The sequence below is a fragment of the Bos javanicus genome, chromosome 15 (genome assembly GCF_032452875.1).
Source record: "Bos javanicus breed banteng chromosome 15, ARS-OSU_banteng_1.0, whole genome shotgun sequence".
Taxonomy (NCBI): Eukaryota; Metazoa; Chordata; class Mammalia; order Artiodactyla; family Bovidae; genus Bos; species Bos javanicus.
Window position 1 is genome coordinate 20384567 of NC_083882.1, and position 23094 is coordinate 20407660.

Below are 23094 nucleotides of genomic sequence, written 5' to 3' on the forward strand. Positions count from 1 at the left end.
ACATAAAAAACATCAAGTAGGCTTTTCAGAAAAGTCTACTTACATGTTTGTTTAAAAAAGGCCCAGAAGGCTAACGTCAGAGCTGTTTCATTTGATTCTAAGAGTAATTCCGTTCTTGTTCAGTCGCTAAGTTGTGAAACACCATGGATTGCAGCACGCCAGGATTCCCTGTCCTTCACTATCTCCTGGAGTTTGCTCACCACAATTAAGCTGGTAATGCCATCCATCCATCTCATCCCTTTGTCGTCCCCTTCTCCTGCCCTGAATCTCTCCCAGCATCAGGGTCTTTTCCAACGAAGTCAGCTCCTTGCATCAGGTGGCTGAAGTACTGGAGCTTTAGCGTCAGGTCTTCCAGTGAATACTCAGGGTTGATTTCCTTTAGGATTGACTGGTTTGACCTCCTTGCTGTCAAAGGGACTCTCAAGAGAGTCTTCTCCAACACCACAATTCAAAAGCATCAATTCTTCAGTACTTGGCCATCTTTATGGTGCCACTCTCACATCTGTACATAACTACTGGAAAAAGCACAGCTTTTGACTAGACAGACCCTTGTCAGCAACGTGATATCCTTGATTTTTAACATACTATCTAGATTTGTCATAGCTGCCCATTCCAGTATTCTGGCCTAGAGAATTCCGTGGCCTAAGTCCATGGGGTCGCAAACAGTCGGACATGACTGAGCGACTTTCACTTTCACTCCTTCCAAGGAGCAAGCATCTTTTAATTTCATGGCTGCAGTCACCATTTGCAGTGATTTTGGAGCCTAAGAAAATAAAATCTGTCAATATTTCCAATTTTCCTCCATCTATTTGGGATGAAGAGATGGGACCAGATGCCATTATCTTAGTTTTTTGAATGTTGAGTTTTAAGCCAACTTTTTCACTCTCCTTTCACTTTCATCAAGAGGCTCATTAGTTCTTCACTTTCTACCATAAAGGTGGTATCATCCAGCCCAGTGTTTCTCATGATGTACTCTGCATATAAGTTAAATAAGCAGGGTGACAATATACAGACTTGACATACTCCTTTCCCTATTTGGAACCAGTCTGTTGTTCCATGTCCAGTTCTAACTGTTGCTTCCTGACCTGCATACAGATTTCTCAACAAGCAGGTCAGGTGGTCTGGTATTCCCATTTCTTTCAGAATTTTCCAGTTTGTTGTGGTCCACCCAGTCAAAGGCTTTAGCATAGTCAATAAAGCAGCTGCTGCTGCTAAGTCACATCAGTCATGTCCGACTCTGTGCGACCCCAAAGATGGCAGCCCACCAGGCTCCTCTGTACCTGGGATTCTCCAGGCAAGAATACTGGAGTGGTTTGCCATTTCCTTCTCCAGTACATGAAAGTGAAAAGTGAAAGTGAAGTTGCTCAGTCGTGTCCAACTCTTCGTGACCCCATGGACTACAGCCTACCAGGCTTCTCCGTCCATGGGATTTCCCAGGCAAGAGTACCAGAGTGAGGTGCCATTGCCTTCTCCACAATAAAGCACAAGTAGATATTTTTCTGGAACTCTCTTGCTTTTTCTATGATCCAATGTTGGCAATTTGATCTTTGGTTCCTCTGCCTTTTCTAAATCCAGCTTGAACATCTGGAAGTTCACAGTTCACGTACTGCTGAAGCCTGGCTTGGAGAATTTTGAGCATTACTTTGTTAGCGTGAGAGATGAGTACAATTGTGCAGTAGTTTGAGCATTCTTTGGCATTGCCTTTCTGTGGGGTTGGAATGAAAACTAACCTCTTCTAGTCCTGTAGCCACTGCTGAGTTTTCCAAATTTGCTGGCATATTGAGTGCAGCACTTTCACAGCATCATCTTTTAGGATTTAAAATAGCTCAACTGGAATTCCATCACCTCCACTAGCTTTATTTATAGTGATGCTTCCTAAGGCCCACTTGACTTCACATTCCAGGATGTCTGGCTCTAGGTGAGTGATCACACCATTGTGATTAGCTAGGTCATGAAGATCTTTTTTGTATAGTTCTTCTCTATATTCTTGCCACCTCTTCTTAATATCTTCTGCTTCTGTTAGGTCCATACCATTTCTGTCCTTTATTGAGTCCATTTTTGCATGAAATGTTCCCTTGGTATCTCTAATTTTCTTGAAGAGCTCTCTAGTCTTTCCCATTCTATTGTTTTCCTCTATTTCTTTGCATTGATCACTGAGGAAGGCTTTCTTATCTCTTCTCGCTATTCTTTGGAACTGTGCATTCAAATGGGTATATCTTTCTATTTCCCCTTTGCCTTTCACTTCTCTTCTATCCAGAGCTATTTGTTAAGGCCTCCTCAGACAACCATTTTGCCTTTTTGCATTTCTTTTCCTTGTGGATGGTCTTGATCCCTGCCTCCTGTACTTATTCAAACAGTTTTCCAAAGTAGCTGTAAATTTCACATTCCTACCAGAAACAGAGTTCCAGTTGATGCACATCCTTACAGACATGGTCTTTTCAGTCTAATTTTAGCCCCTCTAGTAAGTATAAAGTGGTATCTCACTAGCTTTATTTTTCCCTGAGGATCTTTTCAAGTGTTTACTGGCTATTAATATACCTTCTTTTGTGAAGTTTCTTTTGTGTAGTATCTACTCAAAGTTTTGGCCCACTTTTTAAAAACTGGGTTGTCTTTATTAGAGTTCTAAAAGAATATACTACAATTATTTTGTCCCATTCTGCCTTGCCTTTTCATTTTCTTACTGTGTTTTTCAAATAGCAGAAGTTTTTAATTTTGATGAATTTTTTTTTAAATGCTATGAACTTTTTGTGTATTACCAAAGAATCTTTGCTTACCTCACAACTGTAGAAATGTTCTATTTTCTTTTATAGTTTGGGGCTTTTAATTTATGCTTATGATCCATTTAGAGTTAGATGTCTGTAAATTGTGATGTAAGGGTTAACATTCACAATCTTCTGTATGGATAACTCTTTGCTACAACATCATTTCTTGAAAAGAATTTAATTTCCCCAGTGAATCGTGTGACATCTTGTTAAAAATATTTAGTAAGAATGTATGTGTAGGTATACTTTTGTTCCACTGATCCTATTATCTAATTTTTCAATACCACACTGTCTTACTTTTGTCTCTTGAAAATAAATGTTGAAATCCAGGAGTGTTAACTGTTCTACCCTTGTTTTTCTTCTAAATTGCTTTAAATATTCCACATAAGTTTTGGTAGTTCCATAAACATTATCAGCTAGCCAATTTTATCCAAAGGGATGCAACTGCTGGGATTCAACTGATTGGAATTACATTCAACCTACCAATACATTTGGAGAGAATTGTTTTAATAGTATTCTCTAGACATATCTATGACCAATGTATATTTTTCTATATCCTTTGGTCTTTTTAATTTCTTAAAGGTTTTCAGTGTAGAGATTTTAAACACTTTCTAAAAACTTATTCCTAAATATTTAATGTTTTTGATGCTGTTACAAATGGAATTTTTACTTCATTTTTTGAATTTTGCTGCTTGTATATAAAACTGATTTTTAAAAAAATAAAACCTTATGTCCAACAATCTTGCTAAATTCTGTTATTAGTTCTAATAGCTGTTTTGTAAATTCCAGGTTATTTACATAATCATGTCATCTGCAAATAGAGAAAAACATAATCCTGGCTTTCTATTGATTATGCCTTTTATCTTTTTATTCTTCTCTCCTTCCAACAATGCACTTTTTACCTGCTCAATCTTGAAAAGTAATTCAAAAGTGACATTCATGCCAGAAAATTCAAAAAACCAAAAAACAATGATTTTCTTCAAAAAAATAACTGGCCAAAAAGTTCATTAAAAAAAGAAAAAAAACATTTTGTTAGATGAAAAAAGGAACACTGATCCTAGGATAAAAAAATAAACCTCAGCCACAAATTATATAATAATAAAACAATAAAATTATTGTATGTACGCCTTTAAATCAAAAACCTAAGACTTTGGGCTTCCCTGACTCAGGCAGTGAAGAATCTGCCTGGGATGCAAGAGACCTGGGTTTAACCCCTGGGTCTAGAAGATCCTCTGGAGAAGGAAATAACTACCCACTCTAGTATTCTTGCCTGGAGAATCCCATGGACAGAAGAGTTTGGCAGGTTACAGTTCTTGGAGTTGTAAAGAGTCAGACACAACTGAGTGACTAACACTTTTCATTTTCACAACTATATATAACATCAGCACTGTTATCACTAGTATCAAAGCTAGAATTACAAGAAAATTAATTCTGCACGAATCCTTCTGACTTCTCAGCATGTTCTCCTGTTTTAACAGTAAGTAACTTTTTACTGAGCACTGAATGTGTATGTACCAGGATCTTCTAATCCTCACCGGACTCTCCTGTAACTAATTACATCTCCATTTTACATGTGAAGAAATTAAGACCAGGAAGGACTGAATCTAACAAAGGTCAGTCAGATTAAGTGGCAGGGTGAGGATAAGAACTAAGTCTGACCCCACAACCTATGGTAATCTTAATACATACATGATACTTAAACCTCTATCACTGGCCCATATAACACATTACTTCAGCCACATAAATTTAAAACAAACAACAGTAATGTCAGTGCCTTTTCCCCCACCAAAACTCTACCATAATACTTTGCCTTGTTCCAAAAGAAACTTAACGCCATTAAGTAAGCAGTGTCAAAGTAATAAAATACACCTACTGGTTTCGGCATTTTTCTTCTCTTTCTGTCGCCCTCTTCGAAAATTCTTCACTTTTATGAATTTTCTTGTATGTCTGTTAAAGAAAAGAAAGCATAATCGATCAATTTTTTATATAATAATGTACAGATTAAATACAATTTTAAACTCACATTTTAAAATGTTAACAATTAAGTTCTCATTTTATTCTGATTTTCAATGTCTTCTATTATTTCTCATGCTTTAAAAATACTTAATTGGTGATTTAAAATATCACACATCTCAAATAACATACTATATAAAAATATAAAAGCATCTTGATTATCAACGAAATGTTTTTTTAATTACAGATAACACATAGTAAAAGGAAAGATTACTAAGAGCCCAAATTCTCTCTTTCCAAGTCAAGTTCTCCCCTGTGCCCAGACTGGTAGAGAGGGACAGCAGAGAACTGATTCAGAGTCTAAAGAAATCAACTCCAGAACACTTTTCAACCTTTCTTCCACGCTGTCAAAGACAAAAAAAGGAAATACTGATTAATGTAAACTACACAAAGATAAATTTTTAAAGAAAATTATTTTTCCTCCTTGAAAGTTTAAAAGTCCAAGTAGAGACAAATATGTTAAGAGTAACTTTTTCACCTAAGGTGGATATAAACAGCCTTAGTCTCCACACTAGCAACCGGCATGCTACTCACCAGCAAGCGAATGGCCCTCACTAAAATACAGAACTGTCCTTAAGACCAACGTTAAATTATACCTTCACCCACTAAGGCAACAGATCTAAATCTTAATCCGGGGAAAACATGCTATTTTAGGGTAAATTTTTTTTACAAACATCTAACAAAATTGGGTTTTCCTCCTATAAAACTACCAAAAGATCTAACATTCTTAACCATTTAACTGTCCAGAAAAAAACTGATTATCATTCCAATTTGAAAACCTATTTTAAGTAATATATAATTACCTGAAAATCACAATATACAAGTAATATCTGTAAAGAACTTTTATTCATCATACTATGAACTACTGATAAACATACAATTAATTTTGAATTTAAAAAATATATTTGCCCTCCCCGCCCCCATCTGAAGTCTACGTCAGAAGCATCAACTCCCTTTTAAGATACTACTTTAATAAAAACGAAAATTCTTCAAATTAAAATAAAAACAAAGGATCAAAATAAGGTCGTTTCTCTAAATTTTAGCTGATCACATGCTAATAAACCTCCCTACAGAGGGAACTTCATCATGAGAAATTTCTCACCTAATACAATTGGGTATGAAATTCAGTGAGAAGCATGAACTATCTCATCTCTCTCTTGTTGCTTAACTCTTAACTAGAAAATGACAGATACTCCATCTCTACGATCACCTACTTTCATGAACTTTACTGTACTTCAGTCCTAGCTTCCACTTCTAAATCCTCCTTTTAATCCCTACTATCAGATCATCTCAGGTCTTGAAACAGCCGCTCAACCAATCTTTTACACCATCTCCTGCAATGCAGGCAGATTCTTTACCATCTGAGCCACCAGGGACACCCATTTATAAGTTAGTAACTCCCAAATTTGTATCTCTAGTCTTGTTTAGCTAACTTGGCTTGCTCAGCATCTAAACGACACCTCAAATTCAGCATGTCTATAAAACAGCTTAAACCTCTACACCCCATAGTCAAATCTGTTTTTTCTGCAAGTCTTAGTGACATATTTCTATATTCATAATATCTTTCCTGTGTTTTTTTAATATCTCTACTACATCTACAGTGATGATCCCCTTTCCATTCCTAATACTGTCCATTTTGTCTTCCTTTTTGATCAGTTAACCTTGCCAGGAGTTTGCTTCATTTATTGGTCTAAAAACAAGCTTTCAGTTTTATCAATCTGCTTATTTCTCTGCTTTATTTAAATTTCTGTCCTACTTCTCATCACTTTTCTTCTCAGTAGTTGGCTTTGACTCTGTGGCTAATTTTCTAATCCCTGAAACTGAAAGTCTACCTAAGTAATTTCCAATCTTTTTTCTAATATAAGAGAAATGCAGAAATTTCTTTCTGCATTAAGGTCACAAACTAAATACATCCCACTATAAGGATATTCCAAATTTAAAGTGATCTCCCTATTTTGCCACTGAGACTATTTTAAAATAATTATCTGATTATGTAAAATAATCTAAATTCCTCAAACATAAAACATGAGCATCTTTATCAAATTTTTGAAGTTACAGTGTTTTCCAGATTACATAAAGTACTTTTTGATTCTATCACTAAAATTTTTATCTTAAGCCACAACTACTCACTTATATAAAACCTTAGTAGGACTTTATATTCTAGGTGTGTTATTTTTAAATGACTTTTTAAAAACCAGTTCTCCTCTAAACTTCTCAGCCTCGTTTTTACACTTAAATCACTTATCAGATGAGCTCCATGAGCCTTCCAAACTGATATGTACTAAAGGCATTTCAGGTCAGTTTCTTAAACAGTACACCCATGCTTAAGACAAAACATCTTGCAATGAGTTCCTACGAAAACAAATCTAAATCTCCTTTCGGGGGGGGATAACTAGGGGGAAAAATATCTTATATTTAAAACTCTTCTATTTTTCTGTACCACTGTCATTACTGTTTAACTCTAGGTGCTTCAGTGTCCAATTATAATTTCTACTCACTACTAAGTTTTAAATTTTCAAACAAAATGGTTAGAGACCTGGCGGCAGAGTCTACGTTTATTTCTACATTTATTATATACTACAGTCAAAGAATTCATTTCCATTATATCTAGTGCTTGGTCAGTTTCTTTTTTGACTGTTCCAGATATAAATGAAAATAAAGTATGTTTGCATTTGATAAGTTAGATCCAGCCGGATCAAGTATTTAATGTTGTGTTTCCAGTCTCTCTACTTTCAGTTTAGTTTGTATGCTAAGTCCTACTCTAGTCATGTCCGACTGTTTGCGACCCTATGGACTGTAGCCCGCCAACTGTCCATAGGATTCTCCAGGCAAGAATACTGGAGTGGGTTGCTATTTCCTTCTGCAGGGGATCTTCCCGACTCAGAAATCAAACCTGTGTCTCTTAAGTCTCCTGCATTGGCAGGCGGGTTCTTTACCACTAGCACCACTTAGGAAGTCCCTTCAGTTTAGCTGATTAAAATGAGAAAAAAATGTATTACCTTTTTTCAACTGACTGTGGATGTTAATTTCTTCTTATGAATTGCCAGTTTTTTAATTTCATTTTTTATATGGTTTTAGGCGACTTCATTTTCACTTTTCACTCTCATGTATTGGAGAAGGAAATGGCAACCCACTCCAGTGTTCTTGCCTGGAGAATTCCAGGGACGGGGGAGCCTGGTGGGCTGCTGTCTATGGGGTCGCACAGAGTCGGACACGACTGAAGCGACTTAGCAGCAGCAGCCCTGGTGGCTCAGAACATAATGAAACTGTCTGCAATGCAGGAGACCTGGGTTTGATCCCTGGGTTGTGAAGATCCCCTGGAGAAGGGCATGGCAACCCACTCCAGTATTCCTGTCTGGAGAATCCCATGGACAGAGAGACTGGCGGGCTACAATCCATGAGGTTGCAAAGAGTCAAACACGACTGTGCAACCTAGCAAGCAATCAACGCTGTTATTAGGTGAGTAAAGGTTTAGAATTATTCTATCTTTGTAATAAATACTTCCTTTTTTCATTCAGTAATAATTCAATAGCATATAAAATTCTAAATCAACTATTATTCTCTCAGTATTTGGAAAATACTAGTTTTCTCGTGGCATCTGTTACTGATGAAAAGTCTGCTGTCAATTTAATCTATTCCAGGTATGCTTTTTCTCTCTGCTTTCCTTTAAGATTGTGTGTGTGAGCACATTCTTTAGATTTGCTTCTATTTCTCTTGCTGAGGATTTGGTAAGCTTTCTTTTTCTGAAGACTCGTGCTTTTCTCAAATTCTGGAAAATTATTAGCCACTATCTCTCCCAGTCAGCAATTCTTTACTTAGATACATACTGACTGTCTTGTTTTCTAATCCATGGCTACAAATTCTTATTTTTCATTTCTTTACCTGTCTGTGTAACACTCCTCCAGTCACTAATTCTCTGCAGGTGTTCTTAATGTTTTACCTGTCCACTACATTAAATTTTAAGTGATTATATCAACTTCTAAAAATTCACTTTTAGTCTCTTAAAAAAATTTTAATGCTATACTATTTTATAATTTGCATTGAATCCTTTTATCCCTACAATGTTTATTTTATATCCCTATAAAACTTTGTTTCCAATTCATTATGATTTGTTTCTTTATGGGGTTTATAATTTTAGTCAGAAAGCTCATGTCCCTAACCACTCCCCAGTGTGGGATTTCTGTAAGCCCTGAGTTGTCTATGTAACCTTACAGAGCTATTTCAGGTTTGCTCCTACCAGAATACAGTACCAGAAGTTTTAATTGCCCTACATCAATCTTCTCAAGAAAATAAAGGACAGAAACGGCAAGGACCTAACAGAAGAGGAAGAGATTAAGAAGAGGTGGCAGAAGAAGAACTATACAAAAAAAGATCTTAATGACCCAGATAACACAATGGCGTGGTCACTTACCTAGAGCCAGATATCTTGGAGCGTGAAGTGGGCCTTAGGAAGCATCATGAATAACAAAGCTAGTGGAGGTAATGCAATTCCAGGTGAGCTATTTCAAATCCTAAAAGATGATGCTGTTAAAGTGCTGCACTCAACATGCCAGCCAATTTGGAAAACTCAGCAGTGACCACAGGACTGGAAAAGGTCAGTTTTCATTACAATCCCAAAGAATTTCAAACTCCCATAAAACTGCGCTCATTTCACATGCTAGCAAGGTAATGCTTAAAATCCATTAAGATATGCTTCAACAGTCCACGAACCAAGAACTTTCAGATGTATAAGCTGGATTTAGAAAAGGCAGAGGAACCAGAGAAAAGGCAGAGAAACCAGAGATCAAATTGCCAATATCTGTTGAATCATAGAAAAAGCAAGGGAATTTCAGAAAAACATCTACTTCTGCTTCATTAACTACACTAAAGCCTCTGACTGTGTGGATCACACAGTCACACTGTGTGATCACACTGTGGAAAATTCTTAAAGAGATGGGAATACCAGACCACCTTCCCTGCCTCCTGAGAAACTTGTATTCAGGACATGTAGCAACAGTTAGAACCAGAAATGGAACAATGGGCTGGTTCAAAATTGGGAAAGGAGTAAGTCAAGGCTGTATTCTGTCACCCTATTTATTTAACTTCTATGCAGAGTACATCATGCAACGTACTGGGCTGGATGACTCATAAGCTGGAATCAAGACTGCTGGAAAAGGTATCAACAACTTCAGATATGCAGATACTACTCTAATGGCAGTAAGTGAAGAGGGTAAAAGAGCAGAGTGAAAAAGCCGGCTTAAAATTCAACATTCAAAAAACACGGGCATCTGGTCCCATCACTTCATGGCATATAGGATAGGAAAACATGGAAATAGTGACAGATTTTATTTTCCTGGGCTCCAAAATCATTGTGGATGGTGACTGCAGCCATGAAATTAAAAGACGTTTGCTCCCTGGGAGAAAAGCTGTGACAAACCTAGTGAGTCAGTCGTGTCTGACTCTTTGCAACCCCATGGACTATACAGTCCATGGAATCCTCCAGGCCAGAATACTGGAGTGGGTAGCCATTCCCTTCTTCAGGGGATCTTCCCAACCCAGGGATCGAACCCAGATCTCCCACAGTGCAGGCAGATTCTTTATCAGCTGAGCCACAAGGGAAGCTTCATGAAAAACCTAGACAGCATACTAAAAAGCAGAGACATCACTTTGCTGACAAAAATCCATATAGTCAAAGCTATGGTTTTTCCAGTAGTCATGTACAGATGTGAGAGCTGGACCATAAAAAAGGCCGAGTGCCAAAGAATTAATGCTTTCATTATAGTGCTAGAACAGACTCCTGAGAATCTCTTGGACTGCAAGGAGATCAAACCAGTCTATTCTAAAGGAAATCAGTCCTGAATATACATTGGAAGGGACAGATGCTGAAGCACTCCTAAACTCTGGCCAAATGATGCAAAGAGCCCACTCATTGGAAAAGACCCTGATGCTAGGAAAGATTTGAGGGCAGGAGGACAAGGTGATGACAGAGGATGAGATGGTCAGATGGCATCACCAACTCAATGCACCTGAGTTTGCACAAACTCTGGGAGATAGTACAATTCATGGGGTCGCAAAGAGCCAGACAGTACTTAGAAACTGAACAACAACCGATCAATTTTTACCCTCTTGATTTAGCACTTTAATACCATATCAGACCCCATGGCCACACCCTAGAGAAGTTAGCAGATACTCAAGAGAGCTTGCTCACGTCCTGATCATTGTTATTTGCTAAACCATATGGCTGCGGAGCCCTTCCTGTGCCAGGTCTCACTGGTAAACAAGAACAAAGGGAAAAAGTGAGCATTACTTGCATGCCAGAATATAAACTAAGTTAAAGCATTCAAATTACAGTAAGAGTATTCATCAAACATAGGATCAGCTAGGCAGGTAAATAAACATCACATACATAAGATTTTGCAAAACTTCTTAAAGTTAAGTATTAATCAATTACTGGAATTAAATAAAGGTAAATAAAAAAGGTAAAGGTAAATAATTAAGTTTCCTTTTCCCTAAAGAAATAATTTATCCAAGTTTGTCATATTAGAGTTACTGCAAGGTACACTCTTTAGAAAAGGACTTTTTAAGCAAAATAACTCTATTGAAGTTTTAGGTTTAGTATGAACACTCTGGTGACATAAAACAAATATATATCACAGGCCAACATATACAAAACCAGGTTTACACACACACTAAGCTTTTAAAATCTCCAACAAGCCTAACTGATCTATATGAACTGTGGAAAGTGAATGGCCTAACAAAAAGTCTCTGCAAATAAGGATATAGTTGACTTCTAAAAGAAGTTTCTAAAATACATATTTTCAGACCAGCGTTCTCTCTTGAAAATCAAGTAGCATCATAAACTGACTCCATATTTCTGGAAAATAAGTTGTCAATATATAACAAAAGCAACAAAGCTTCTTTGAACAGGAAATCTACTTTGGAGTATATTCCAAATAAATAAATAAACAAAACAAAGCAAAGTGTACAAAGATATTCTCAGCAGTACAACAATATTATAACAGCCAACGATTAAAATCAAAATCACAATTAAAGTAATGTGGAAATTACATAAGATGGACAAACTGTGTCAACATTTACATAAGGATAAGTAAAAATGTGGAATACATAGCCACTTATTATAATTAAGTAAAAAAGCAGGTATCCTTACAAAGGATTTTGGATATACGGAACTGAGCATTTAATACTAACTATATCCTATTTTTCATTAAGCTACTAATTTTAAAAATCAAATAAGAATTTTAAAAATATATTTCACTACATACCAATTTATTCCTATCATGGTATACATAAGAATTCTACCTTATATTTTTTAGTGTGAAGCTGTGTATGCTGCTGCTGCTGCTAAGTTGCTTCAGTCGTGTCCGACTCTGTGCGACCCCATAGATGGCAGCGCACCAGGCTGTGTATAAATGTAGTTAAATCCTAAGATTTTAGCCAATTTAGGGATCATTAAAAAATATTTATCATAATATTATTCAACCTCAATAGTACATTTCTAGTCCTTCTATGATTATATTAGCACATTTTTTTTTTCTCCTTCAAAATGGCACCTGTTAGTAGCAGAATGAACAACTTAATAAAATGTCACATGAAAAGCCAAGGTACCTAGATACATGTCCTTGGTTTATACCTCTAACTGGTTCATCTTGAAAATTGGATTTCACTGCCTTCCTTTCTTTCTTCTCTAGAAAAATGATAGTATATAATCACTTAACCACTGTATATCAAAGATATATAATAAAAACAAACTCTTCTCCCCTTACCCTCATAACAAATAATTATTGACAAAAAATCTACTCTTTCCTCCCCGCTCTTTCTAAATTTCTTAGGGGTCTTACCCAACCTCTTTTCTACACTGGCTCCCACAGAAGCAATGAAGCAGTCATGGCAAACAGTATTAAGAGACACCGCCAACATACACATCTCTCATTTCCAGAAAATGCATGAACATGTACTCAAACACAGCGCCATATTTCAGAGACAAAACACTCATTTAAAACTTTCCCTTCTTCGTCCTTTAACTCTGAGGATGACCCGAAAACAGCCTCTTTTCTTCCGTACAATGGAAAAAACAGCCTCACACTTAACACCTCCACAACAGCAGACTCTCCCCACCTGTCAGGGGTAAAACAGGTGTTAAGTCTGCCCATACTGGGCCTACAATGATGCTTCAATAATTTATATGAGGATGCCTCATTTTATTCTTAAGATATTCTTTTCCGCAAGCATAACTGTACTTTTTCTTTCTGTCTTTTGAGACCTCATCTCTGAATATAAATGTGGTCTCTCCAAAGACCATAAAATTACAAAAGGATTCCTCTGCCACCTTACTGGGGATTAAGAAGCAGGATAACAAAGTACAAACTGAATTAATAAGGTAATTCTGACAGTCAAATTAATGCAATAATGGCATCTAGCAAAGAAGTTCTTAATCACTTTTCTCTCCCAACACGGGACCTCTGTTAAGTCTATGAACTCCTTCCTAGAAAACTATCTTTCAAATACATAAAATAACACAGTATCACATAAAAAACCAATTATATTGAACTATAACTATCAAAAATATAAAACGTATAAAATATATACAGTAACATGTGCTTTATTAATCTTTAAATATCTACCAGTGTATCTAATAATTAAACTTTAAGTAATGATGGGTATTAAACACCATTCTGAGATACGCAACAATAATGCATCATTAAAATATCTACAATTTCTATTAGAAACAGTCTCTGCTACTGCTGCCCACATTCATAATGGAAGAAAACATGTAAAGATGTAACTGTTCTCTCTATTCAAGTTTACAGACCTACAGCTTTAAAACCTCAAATATACGAAGAACCATTTATTAAATTTTTTAGCTCTGTTAAGTACTGAATCTAATAGAAGTAATACTGTACTTTACCTACATAATGCCATGTAGACTTTCCAAGAGAAGCAGAGGACAAGAATTTTAGCTCCAAAAAAGAAACAAGGCCAAAAGCAAGGACAAGGGTAGTAAATGGAATTATTTGCAGAAAGCTCACTCTTCAGCCACTTTACCTACATCTAATCTTCCTAATAACTGCCCTTCCTCCTTCTGACCAAGTTAAGAATCACAATCCCTTTTTCTTCTAACTAAGCAAATGAAGATTCAAATAAGTCACTTGCCCAAGGTAATAAAGCTAGTCAACAAAGCCAGAAGTCCTCTTCATCCAAGTCCTGAGCTCTTTTGGCTATCCTATTCTGCGTTCGTCTGACATCATTCTAGAGAAGCTCACCCCAATTACCAGAGCATTTCAAGAAGTTAAAGCTCTTTCTTCTACGGTTTTCAGGTCAAAAAGACTACTTCTAAACACGCTGTAAGTGCACATTAATATTGACGTAATTACCTTTGTAAACTAATTTCCTGTAAGGGAGGCATGCAGTTCTAAATAAGGTATTAAGTACTTGCTTATGTAGGAACTGATTTCTGTTCAAGGAAATAAAATATTCAACATTTTTGAGCAATATACACATTACTGGAAATGCAAACCAAATTTCTAGAACCTAAAACAAACATAAAGCAAAAAGCTAAGTTTTACACTGAATCTAAATTCTTTTCTAAATGAATTTTTTAAACTTAAAAAAGAGAAAACACTGTATCTGTACTGTTTCCTAGGAGGGCAGAAAAACAACACAGTATCATTTGCAAAAATTAACTGCAAATGTTGAAAGGTAAGAAAGCTAAATCCAGTCCAATTTCTTCACTTTACATTTAAGGAAACACCAAAAATTCGTATAATAAATGTTTAAAAATGGGAAAACAAAGATAGGTTCAAGTAAGTTCCCTAGGTACAGGAAAGAAGAAACATCTCTAACTGACCTGAGGAATTCTCTCCACATGTTTTGAAACACCAGCTATTACAGTAACTTAATTTTCAAAGCAGACTAAAGTCAGAATGTTTCTGAAATATCTTTAAAATTAGACAGTACTCTGTGATGCAGTCAGTAAGGTTTCATGGCAGTCCTATCACTAAGTTTCTAACTTCTGAGATATTTGATCTCCTTTCTGAGAAACTGGAATGGTGTCTTGCTCACAGTAGGGCCTCAGATGTTTGTTAGTAAATTAAGTACATAATATTCACTGGAACTTTTCTGTTGATCATTATCAAGGTCAATTATTTTCCTCTCAGATGAGTGAACTGGTAAGCAACAGGCTACAAGAAACAGCAACCATGAATGTTGGGGAAAAAAATAAAAACCCCTAACGAGGTCTTCCAAATTCAGGCCTTTATCATCACACTTAAGACTCTTTCAATAATCTCATTTAATTTGACAATCAAATTTAAAGGCCAGTTAATTCAACACATTTAATAATATCTATCATTGTCATGCTGTCATTAGTAGTTAGATATAAATGGTAAGCACTTCAGGTATAGTCATCTCTTGGTACTCACAGGGGATTGGTTCCAGGACCCTCCTGTAGACACCAAAATCTAGAAATGTTCAAGCCCCTTATACAAAATACATGTGCATCTTTATACATACATGGGCTTCCCAGGTGGCACTAGTGGTGAAGAACCCACCTTCCAATGTAGGAGATACAACCGACTAGGATTCAATCCCTAGGTTGGGAAGATCCCCTGGAGGAGGGCAAGGGCAACCCATTCCAGTATTCTTGCCTGGAGAATTCTATGGACAGAGGAGCCTGGCAGGCTACAATCCATAGGGTCACACAGAGTTGGACACAACTGACGAGACTTTAAATTAAAATTTAAATTAAAAAAATAAATAAAAATGAAATTAAAAGATGCTTGCTCCTTGGAAGAAAAGTTATGACCAATGTAGATAGCATATTGAAGAGCAGAGACATTACTTTACCAACAAAGGTCCATCTAGTCAAAGCTATGGTTTTTCCAGTAGTCATGTATGGATGTGAGGCTGGACTATAAAGAAAACTGCGCACTGAAGAATTGATGCTTTTGAACTGTGGTGTTGCAGAAGACTCTTGAGAGTCCCTTGGACTGCAAGGAGATCCAACCAGTCCATCCTAAAGGAAATCAGTTCTGGATGTTCATTGGAAGGACTGATGCTGAAGCTAACTCCAATACTTTGGCCACCTGATGCGAAAAACTGACTCACTGGAAAAGACCCTGATGCTGGAAAAGATTGAAGGCAGGAGAAGGGGACAACAGAGGATGAGATGGTTGGATGGCATCACCAACTCAATGGACATGAGTTTGAGTAAACTCTGGGAGTTGGTGATAGACAGGGAGGCCTGGCTTGCTGCAGTCCATGGGGTCTCAAAGAGCCGGACACAAATGAGCAAATGAACTGAACTGAAGAGACTTAGCATGCACACATATACATATAAAATATATCTGCATATAACCTATACACATCCTCCCATATACTTTAAATTATCTCTACATTACTTATAATACTTAATACAATGTAAGTACTATGTAAGTAAGTGTAAATACAATGTTAAATGCTATGTAAATAATTGTAAATACAATGTAAATACTTGCCAGCATGTGGCTTTCAAGTTTTACTTTTTGGAACTTTCAGGAACTCTCCCCTACCCCAAGGAATATTTTCAATCAAGGTTGGGAGAATGCACAGATTTGGAGCGCCAACTTTGCTTAATAACCAAACTAGAATTTTATAGTTTTCTTCAGTCTAGAATCTAGAAACAGCTTAAATATCAAGACTGTTAAGGATGGCTAATTAAAGTTTAGCCCATCCCACACTCAAGATAAAAGCCAAGACATGACTGGATTCAATTAACCAGGGCTGAGATCTCCTATGTCCCCATTCTCCCTTTTAATGCTCCCTCTATTACACTTGTGCCCACATCATTCTGAAATCTACCAGGATTTCTGATTACAAAAAATTACTCTGGTTATGAAACACAAGAAGTTTTTTCTTAACAAAAAACAAAAAATTCAAATCACAGAAAACTATGCTTACAATGCTGTTACACGAATATGAATTACAGTTTATATACACAAACAGCATTTAAATACATGTCATGGTATATAAAATGGCACAAGCATATTCCCATTAAAGTGTGATGGTCTCATTATCTTACTTAACAAATGCAAACAATATCTGGCATATGATTATAAATGTCCAAATGTATGAATGATACCTTAAAGCAAGAGTCAGCAAACTTCTCTGCAAAGGGCCAGATTAAGTAAACCTTTTAGGTTTTGTGGCCCACAAAACCTGTTGCAACTACTCTCTGTTGTAGCACAATAGCAACCATAGACAACAAGGCAAATCAATGAGCTATCATGTGTTGAAATAAAACTTTATTTACAAAAACAGGTAGTAGGCTGAATTTGGTCTACAAACTAGCTTGCTGATCTCTTCTCCAGTTAACAGTAAAGAGAACGTCATGTTCCAATCAATCAACTTTACTAGAACTAAGTTTCTTATTTCAAATGTATGTAAATTATGCAGAGAAGCAACCAATGTTTCTAGAGCATCCTATTCATATTAGAGCATCTGATGTAAAAGTAAAGTCCAATGACCTTATTAACATATATAACTAGCCTCTATAAAATGTATTTTAGAATTCTGCTGAAAAAAAATTAAAATTCTATGAATTTGCAAGAACTTCTATACATATTGGTTATTCAAAAAAACACACCTATACAGGGACTTCCTGGTAGTCCAGCAGTTAAGAGTCCACCTTCCAAAGGAGAAGGAACTAGGATCCCACATGCCACAGGGCAACTAGGCCCGAAGGTCACAGCTACAGAGCCCACTGGCTCTGGAGCCCATGCACTTCAACTAGAAAGAAGCCCGTGCTCAGCAAGGAGCGATCCCTAATGCAGCACAAAGACACCATGTGCTGCAACTAAGGCCCAATGCATCAAAAGTGAGTAATGTTAAAAAAAAAAAAAAAAAACCTATACAAATGCTAACCTGAAAAAAACCCTCTAAGAAGTGCAAGACTGGATTCACTATTAAAAAGAACGAAAAAATAAAGAAATGAATCATATGAACCATACTTTCTTTCCAAAGAGTTTCCAGGCAAAAATCTCCATCTATCATAGGGATATTTCACTATCCAAAATCATAAACCCTTTTTTAAAGGATATTTTCCAGTGTCAGTTATATACCATACCCTAGGAAGAAAACAAAAAGTGAATTCATCTTCAATCATGAAAAAAATTTACACAGGTACGTAAACACTTCTTATAGGAAATTCCATTTCGACTTTAAATGATGAAAAATCCAAGCAATTTTAAGTACTGAATACTAAACACAGTAATAAACAAACATCCTTTCACTGTTTGTTACAAAATAACCTTACTTTTAAAGACTTTAAAATTGCAAATAAGGGATATATATATATATATGGTATATATTTACCCTTCCATAAATATTGGCATTTTCTACATACGAGGAATGGCTAATAGCAATTACCTATGAAAAACAAGACCGGGGGGTGTTCTGGGAAGTTGGGGAGAACTTTTACTTTTCTCTTAACATCTTTCTGGGTTTTTTTAACTTTGTCATAAAATTTATTAATTTTATAGTCATTTAAAGTGGTTTAAAATATGTGCAATGTAAATGAATATTGAAAAATATACCAAGAACTAATATAAACAGTAAAGCAGGATTCCTCTGAAAGAGGCTAGAAATTGAGGAAATCTCTGGGGTCAGAGGAGCCACCAACCACTCAACAGAGCATATAGTTGCTGCAGAAGTTAGGGAAGTTCCCTGAAGGGCTCCTGACACCACGAGGTTTAAAATCACCTTGTAAGAGTGGAATCTACAGCAGTCCAATCCGGTTCCACTGACTCCAGTAAGCCAAGGGTAGTTAGAAGGGTCCTGAGAAGAGCGACTGGTCCGCAGGATGTACAAGCCATCCAAGAAAGGGTGACTTTCTTGACTTCCCAGACTGACACCAATACTACAGTATTGTATTAACTACTCCCTATCAAGTATGTTCCCCAACATGACTATCCTCACAGTCTTAATAGGACACATTGTTTTAGGCTTTGGTCTTTGGGAAATATTGATTAAAATTTGTCATTTTGAAATGATGTATGTTAAGTTGAATTAAGTTAAAAATAAATGAAAAAACTTGACTCCCATCCTAACTGAAGATTTCAGACTCCATTGTACTAGAAAATTACATTAGATAGATTATATTAGAAGATTCAGATCTGAAATTAAGATAAAATGCATACAGATTTCATTTCAACCGCCTGCCAAAGATAAAAATGAATAATAAAATCCAATTCTGCTCCTGGGAATAGAGAAGCAAAAAATCAAGAAATACCCCTTGTTCTCTGAGACTACTGAGTGTTAGCAAAAGAGAGAAAGAACAGCAGTCTGTCATTTCTCACCACCACAGAAAAAAGGTATCAATTTAATTTCCAGTTAATGCAAATGTCCAAAACAAAGGACAGACTAAACATATTTTCCCCATGCTGAAATTAATTTCAGTTTTGAGCCTCTCCTAAGCTCTGCCATGCTTGGGAACACAGGAGTGAACAAAACGATGTATAATCCACAAGGGCAAGAATTCAACATTCCTAAATGCCACAAATTTTGTTTCATTTAAATATACTGTAAAGAATTTCAATGCGTATCTATTCATCCCTCACTAAAAAAGCATTGTTTATTAAATACCATTATGCATTTTACAAAAGTAATTAAGCAAAAGAAACAAAGTGCAATTCATTTTACAGATGAATTATAATCCACTAACTTCAAAAGAAATGTTTTACGTTTTTACCACATTTGAGGTAATTATTAGCCTTTGGAAGATAAAGCACACGTGAAAATAATGTAATACTGAAAAAAAATTTAAATGCAACCCTGAATATCAGTCTCTCTTCTTAACTCTAATAATGCTGTTATGGCAAACGGATTAAGCCATTATTTATCCAGCAAATGAACAGGGCAATTGTTCATTCAGAGCTCCATCCGAAATATAAAAGAGTATTTAGTGCTCTAAAAAAAAATGTATGCTCAGTAAACAATAGATTGCAATGCCTATTTTCGAGCGCTCGTTGATCAAACAAATGCTTACTATCTTAGGTATTTACATCATGCTTGCCTATTACCACAGAACTCATTAACATTTCGACAAAAATCTCAAGTAGATAGATTTTAAAATATATCGTTGATGTAGCTGACTTTCAACACATTTCCAGCCTCGTTAACAACCACTCCTTAATGGTATTTTAAAAAAAGAAAAAACCGCTCAATACATGGTGTGAATAAAGAACCATGCTACATCTGTATAGGATGTGATGCGCTCTATTTAAACTAAAATAATATAGTGCTTTCCCCCCACCCCCCGCCCCTTTCATAGTTAGCCTGAGAATTACGTTTACAACCCTTTAAAGGAAGAGGGGACTGTAATGTACTCAACTTGTCTACTGGGGTCTAAGATCCAAAATCGGAGAAAGTTACGGGGCTCGGGGGGCGCCCGCAACTTCAGCAGCAGCAGCAGCAGGTAGGGCCAGGGCCGGAGCCGCCAGGGCCGCTAGCGCCCCGAGCCCCGTCACGCAACCTCCCTTTGCCGCCACGGCGGAACTCACGCTCTCTAGTAATTGAACACCTTTACTTTCAAATCGGAGACCGGGGAGAAGTGGTAATAAATTCCTTTCCTACCACAGCAAAAAAAAAAAAAAGTCATTTTTCCTACGCTTAAATCTGAATTCTCAAGACTGCCTAGAAGGGACGAGCCAGGCCGAGCCCGGGGCGACGCCCGAGCGGCGGGAGCCCGACCGAGCCCGGGGCCGACGCTGAGGGCGGACCCGCGCCCGGCGGGGAGCAGCTCGCGGCGGCGTATTCAGGCCGCGGTCGAGACGCCGGCCAAGCCTCGCGGCGTCCGCGACCCCGGGAGCGGCCTGGCCTGCCGGACCATTAGGACAGGCGGCGCCGCGGCCCTGGCGGCGAGGCCACCGGGCAGCACCGGGCGCCGCGACTTCTCGCCGCCACCTCAGCGGCTCCGGCGGAGCCCGGGAGCGGCAGTGGGGGAAGGGAGCGCGCCGGCGGCTTACCTCAGGAGCGGGCGGCTCCTTCCCGCCGCGAGAGTGGCCGGGGCGCTGCGCGGCGGTGGCGGGCGTCGCGGCTGCTGCAGGGGGAGAGAGAGAGAGAGAGAAGCGGCGGTGGAGCGAGCGCCGGGACTCCGGAGAGCAAGGTACCGCCGCCACCGCAGACAGCTCCGCAATATGGCTGCCCGGCGGCTCCTCGGGGGAGAGGCGGGGCTGCCCCGCGCCCCCCGCCTCCCCCTGCCGGCCGGCCGGCCTCGCGCCGCGGCCCGGGCGCCAACGCCGCTGCGGCGGCCGCCACCCGGCCGCCCGCGCCCCGCCCCGCCCAGCCCCTCGGGCTCGCCGCCACTCGCCGGCCGGGGCGTAGCCCGGAGGAAGGGAGGGTCTCCGTCCGGGGCGGGGACGCGCAAGGATCCGGCCGCGGCTCGGGAGTCCCTAGGGAACGGGGCCGAGCGCGGGGGTGGGCGACTCCTTCCGTGAGGGGGACTGGGCTAGAGTGAAGCCCGATGCCCAGGGAAGCGGAACCGCCCAAACCCAGAGCTGGGAGTGGGCCTGCCGCTTCCCCGCGACCGGTGGAAACTTGAAACTCCCGCTGGTGCCAGAAAATTCAGAGGGCGTTTCCATCGCCCCCAAGGAGGCATTCTTTCCCAGGGAATCAAGGACCGAGTGGAGTGCGTTACTTAGCTGTTGAAAGCTTGAAAATCCTGGACCGGGAGAGAGAAAAAGGCCTGCCTTAGAGGGATTTATATATACAATGAAGAACTTTATTTTGGCAGTGTTTACCCAACCAGAAAACTTGCTTTTTCAGGGACAATTTTTAGGCCCCACCAAAACCCCAATCGAGAGTGCAAATTGTTATCCAGGCAAGGAAGAAGTCAGTAAAAGAAAAATGATGCAAGTGGGACCGCAAAGAGCAGCCAAACCTAATTATCTTTGACTTTGTGAAACTTAGGCATTTGATCATGGTCTGACTAGCCCACTCGTTTTGGTAGTGGTCGAGACTAGACAGACTTATGGTCGATGTTCTGTCATCTACTCCCATTCCTCTTGTATTTTCTGGGATTCAAAGAGCAAAACTTGCTCTGCGTATGGAAATAGCAAGTGCACAAAATCAGATTAGCCTAGTCTGCCCTGCTTTATATAGTTTACTTTTTATTAACAGTTTGAAAATGAAAAAGTTGCTCAGTCATGTCGAACTCTTTGTGACCCTATGGACTGTAGCCCGCCGGTCTCCTCTATCCATGGAATTCTCCAGACAAGAATCCTGGAGGGTAACAGTTCCCTTCTCCAGGGGATATTCCTGATCCCAGGATGGAACCAAGGTCTCCTGCATTGCAGGCAGATTCTTAAAGGTCTGAGCCACCACTGAAGCCCATTCAAATACAACCTCACCAGTGTACTCAACTTTTCTAAAACAAATAATCTGTATCCTTCTTGCTTTACTGTTTGTCTTCCCTGAGACTATAGCTTTTTCCTGAAACTCTCCTCTGATCACTTTTATTAAATTAAACACTCTTCAGCGTGTTTCCACCATTGTCCTTTGAGACCACTTGGAACAATTAAAAGTCCCAAGAGTTAATTCTAAGGCCTTTAGAGTGCAGAGTCCTCGAAGATGGGAACCAGGTGTGTGCTTTTCTTTAACTATAGGATTACTCCCTGACCTCCCTGGGGTGGAACAATTATCCGAGTGATTTTTCAGACTTCTACAACAAGCTGCATGCATAAAGACAGTCAAACTATTGTGTAAAGTCCTAGATAGTACACCAATCAAACATACTTTTGCAACAGAAAATGAAGCATTCATTATCATTTGTCACATGACGGGCACTGGTATGAAATGCTTTATAAGACTGTCTTTTTAAAATAATTATAACAACCCTGAGTTTAAGGTAAGTATTATTGACGTTTTTAAAAAACCCATAAATAGAGCCTCAAAGGAGTTAAGTAATTTGCTTACTGTAACACAGGAAGCTGTGGAATCTGACCAAACGCAGTATCATTTGATTCTAAAGCCTTGATTTTATCCTATACTCTTCAACAGCAAACAGAGGAGAAATTGTAACACTTCAGTCAGCTATCATATTAGTAACTGTTTAAATGAAGGATAATATTCAATGCTGGTGAGATTAAAAAGGTGCTGAGAAACATTGTGAGTGGAGTGTAAACAGAAACAACCTGTTTAGAAAAATTTGGCACTGTGATTCAACCTATAAAAATGTTCATACCCTTGTAACCCATAATCTCATAACTGGGATTCTTGCTGAATGAAATAATCTGTAATAGAGCAAAAGTTTTATTCATAAACTGTATGTCATAATTTATAAGATGCA

General features: G+C 38.3%; 1 protein-coding gene across 2 annotated transcripts in view; it reads right to left on the minus strand.

The window, feature by feature from the left end:
* Positions 1-20838, minus strand: part of RDX (radixin) — a 106792-nt gene extending 85954 nt beyond the window's left edge. Inside the window, exons 1-2 of one of the 2 annotated variants that reach the window (XM_061440237.1) lie at positions 20774-20838; positions 4636-4709 (exon numbers count right to left, since the gene is read on the minus strand). In XM_061440237.1, coding sequence (XP_061296221.1) covers positions 4636-4647 — 12 coding nt within the window. In that variant the 5' untranslated portion in view covers positions 4648-4709; positions 20774-20838. Of the gene's footprint in view, positions 1-4635; positions 4710-20773 lie in introns of those variants that run through there. The other variant, XM_061440238.1, reaches the window with a different exon arrangement.
* Positions 20839-23094: the final 2256 nt, after the last annotated feature.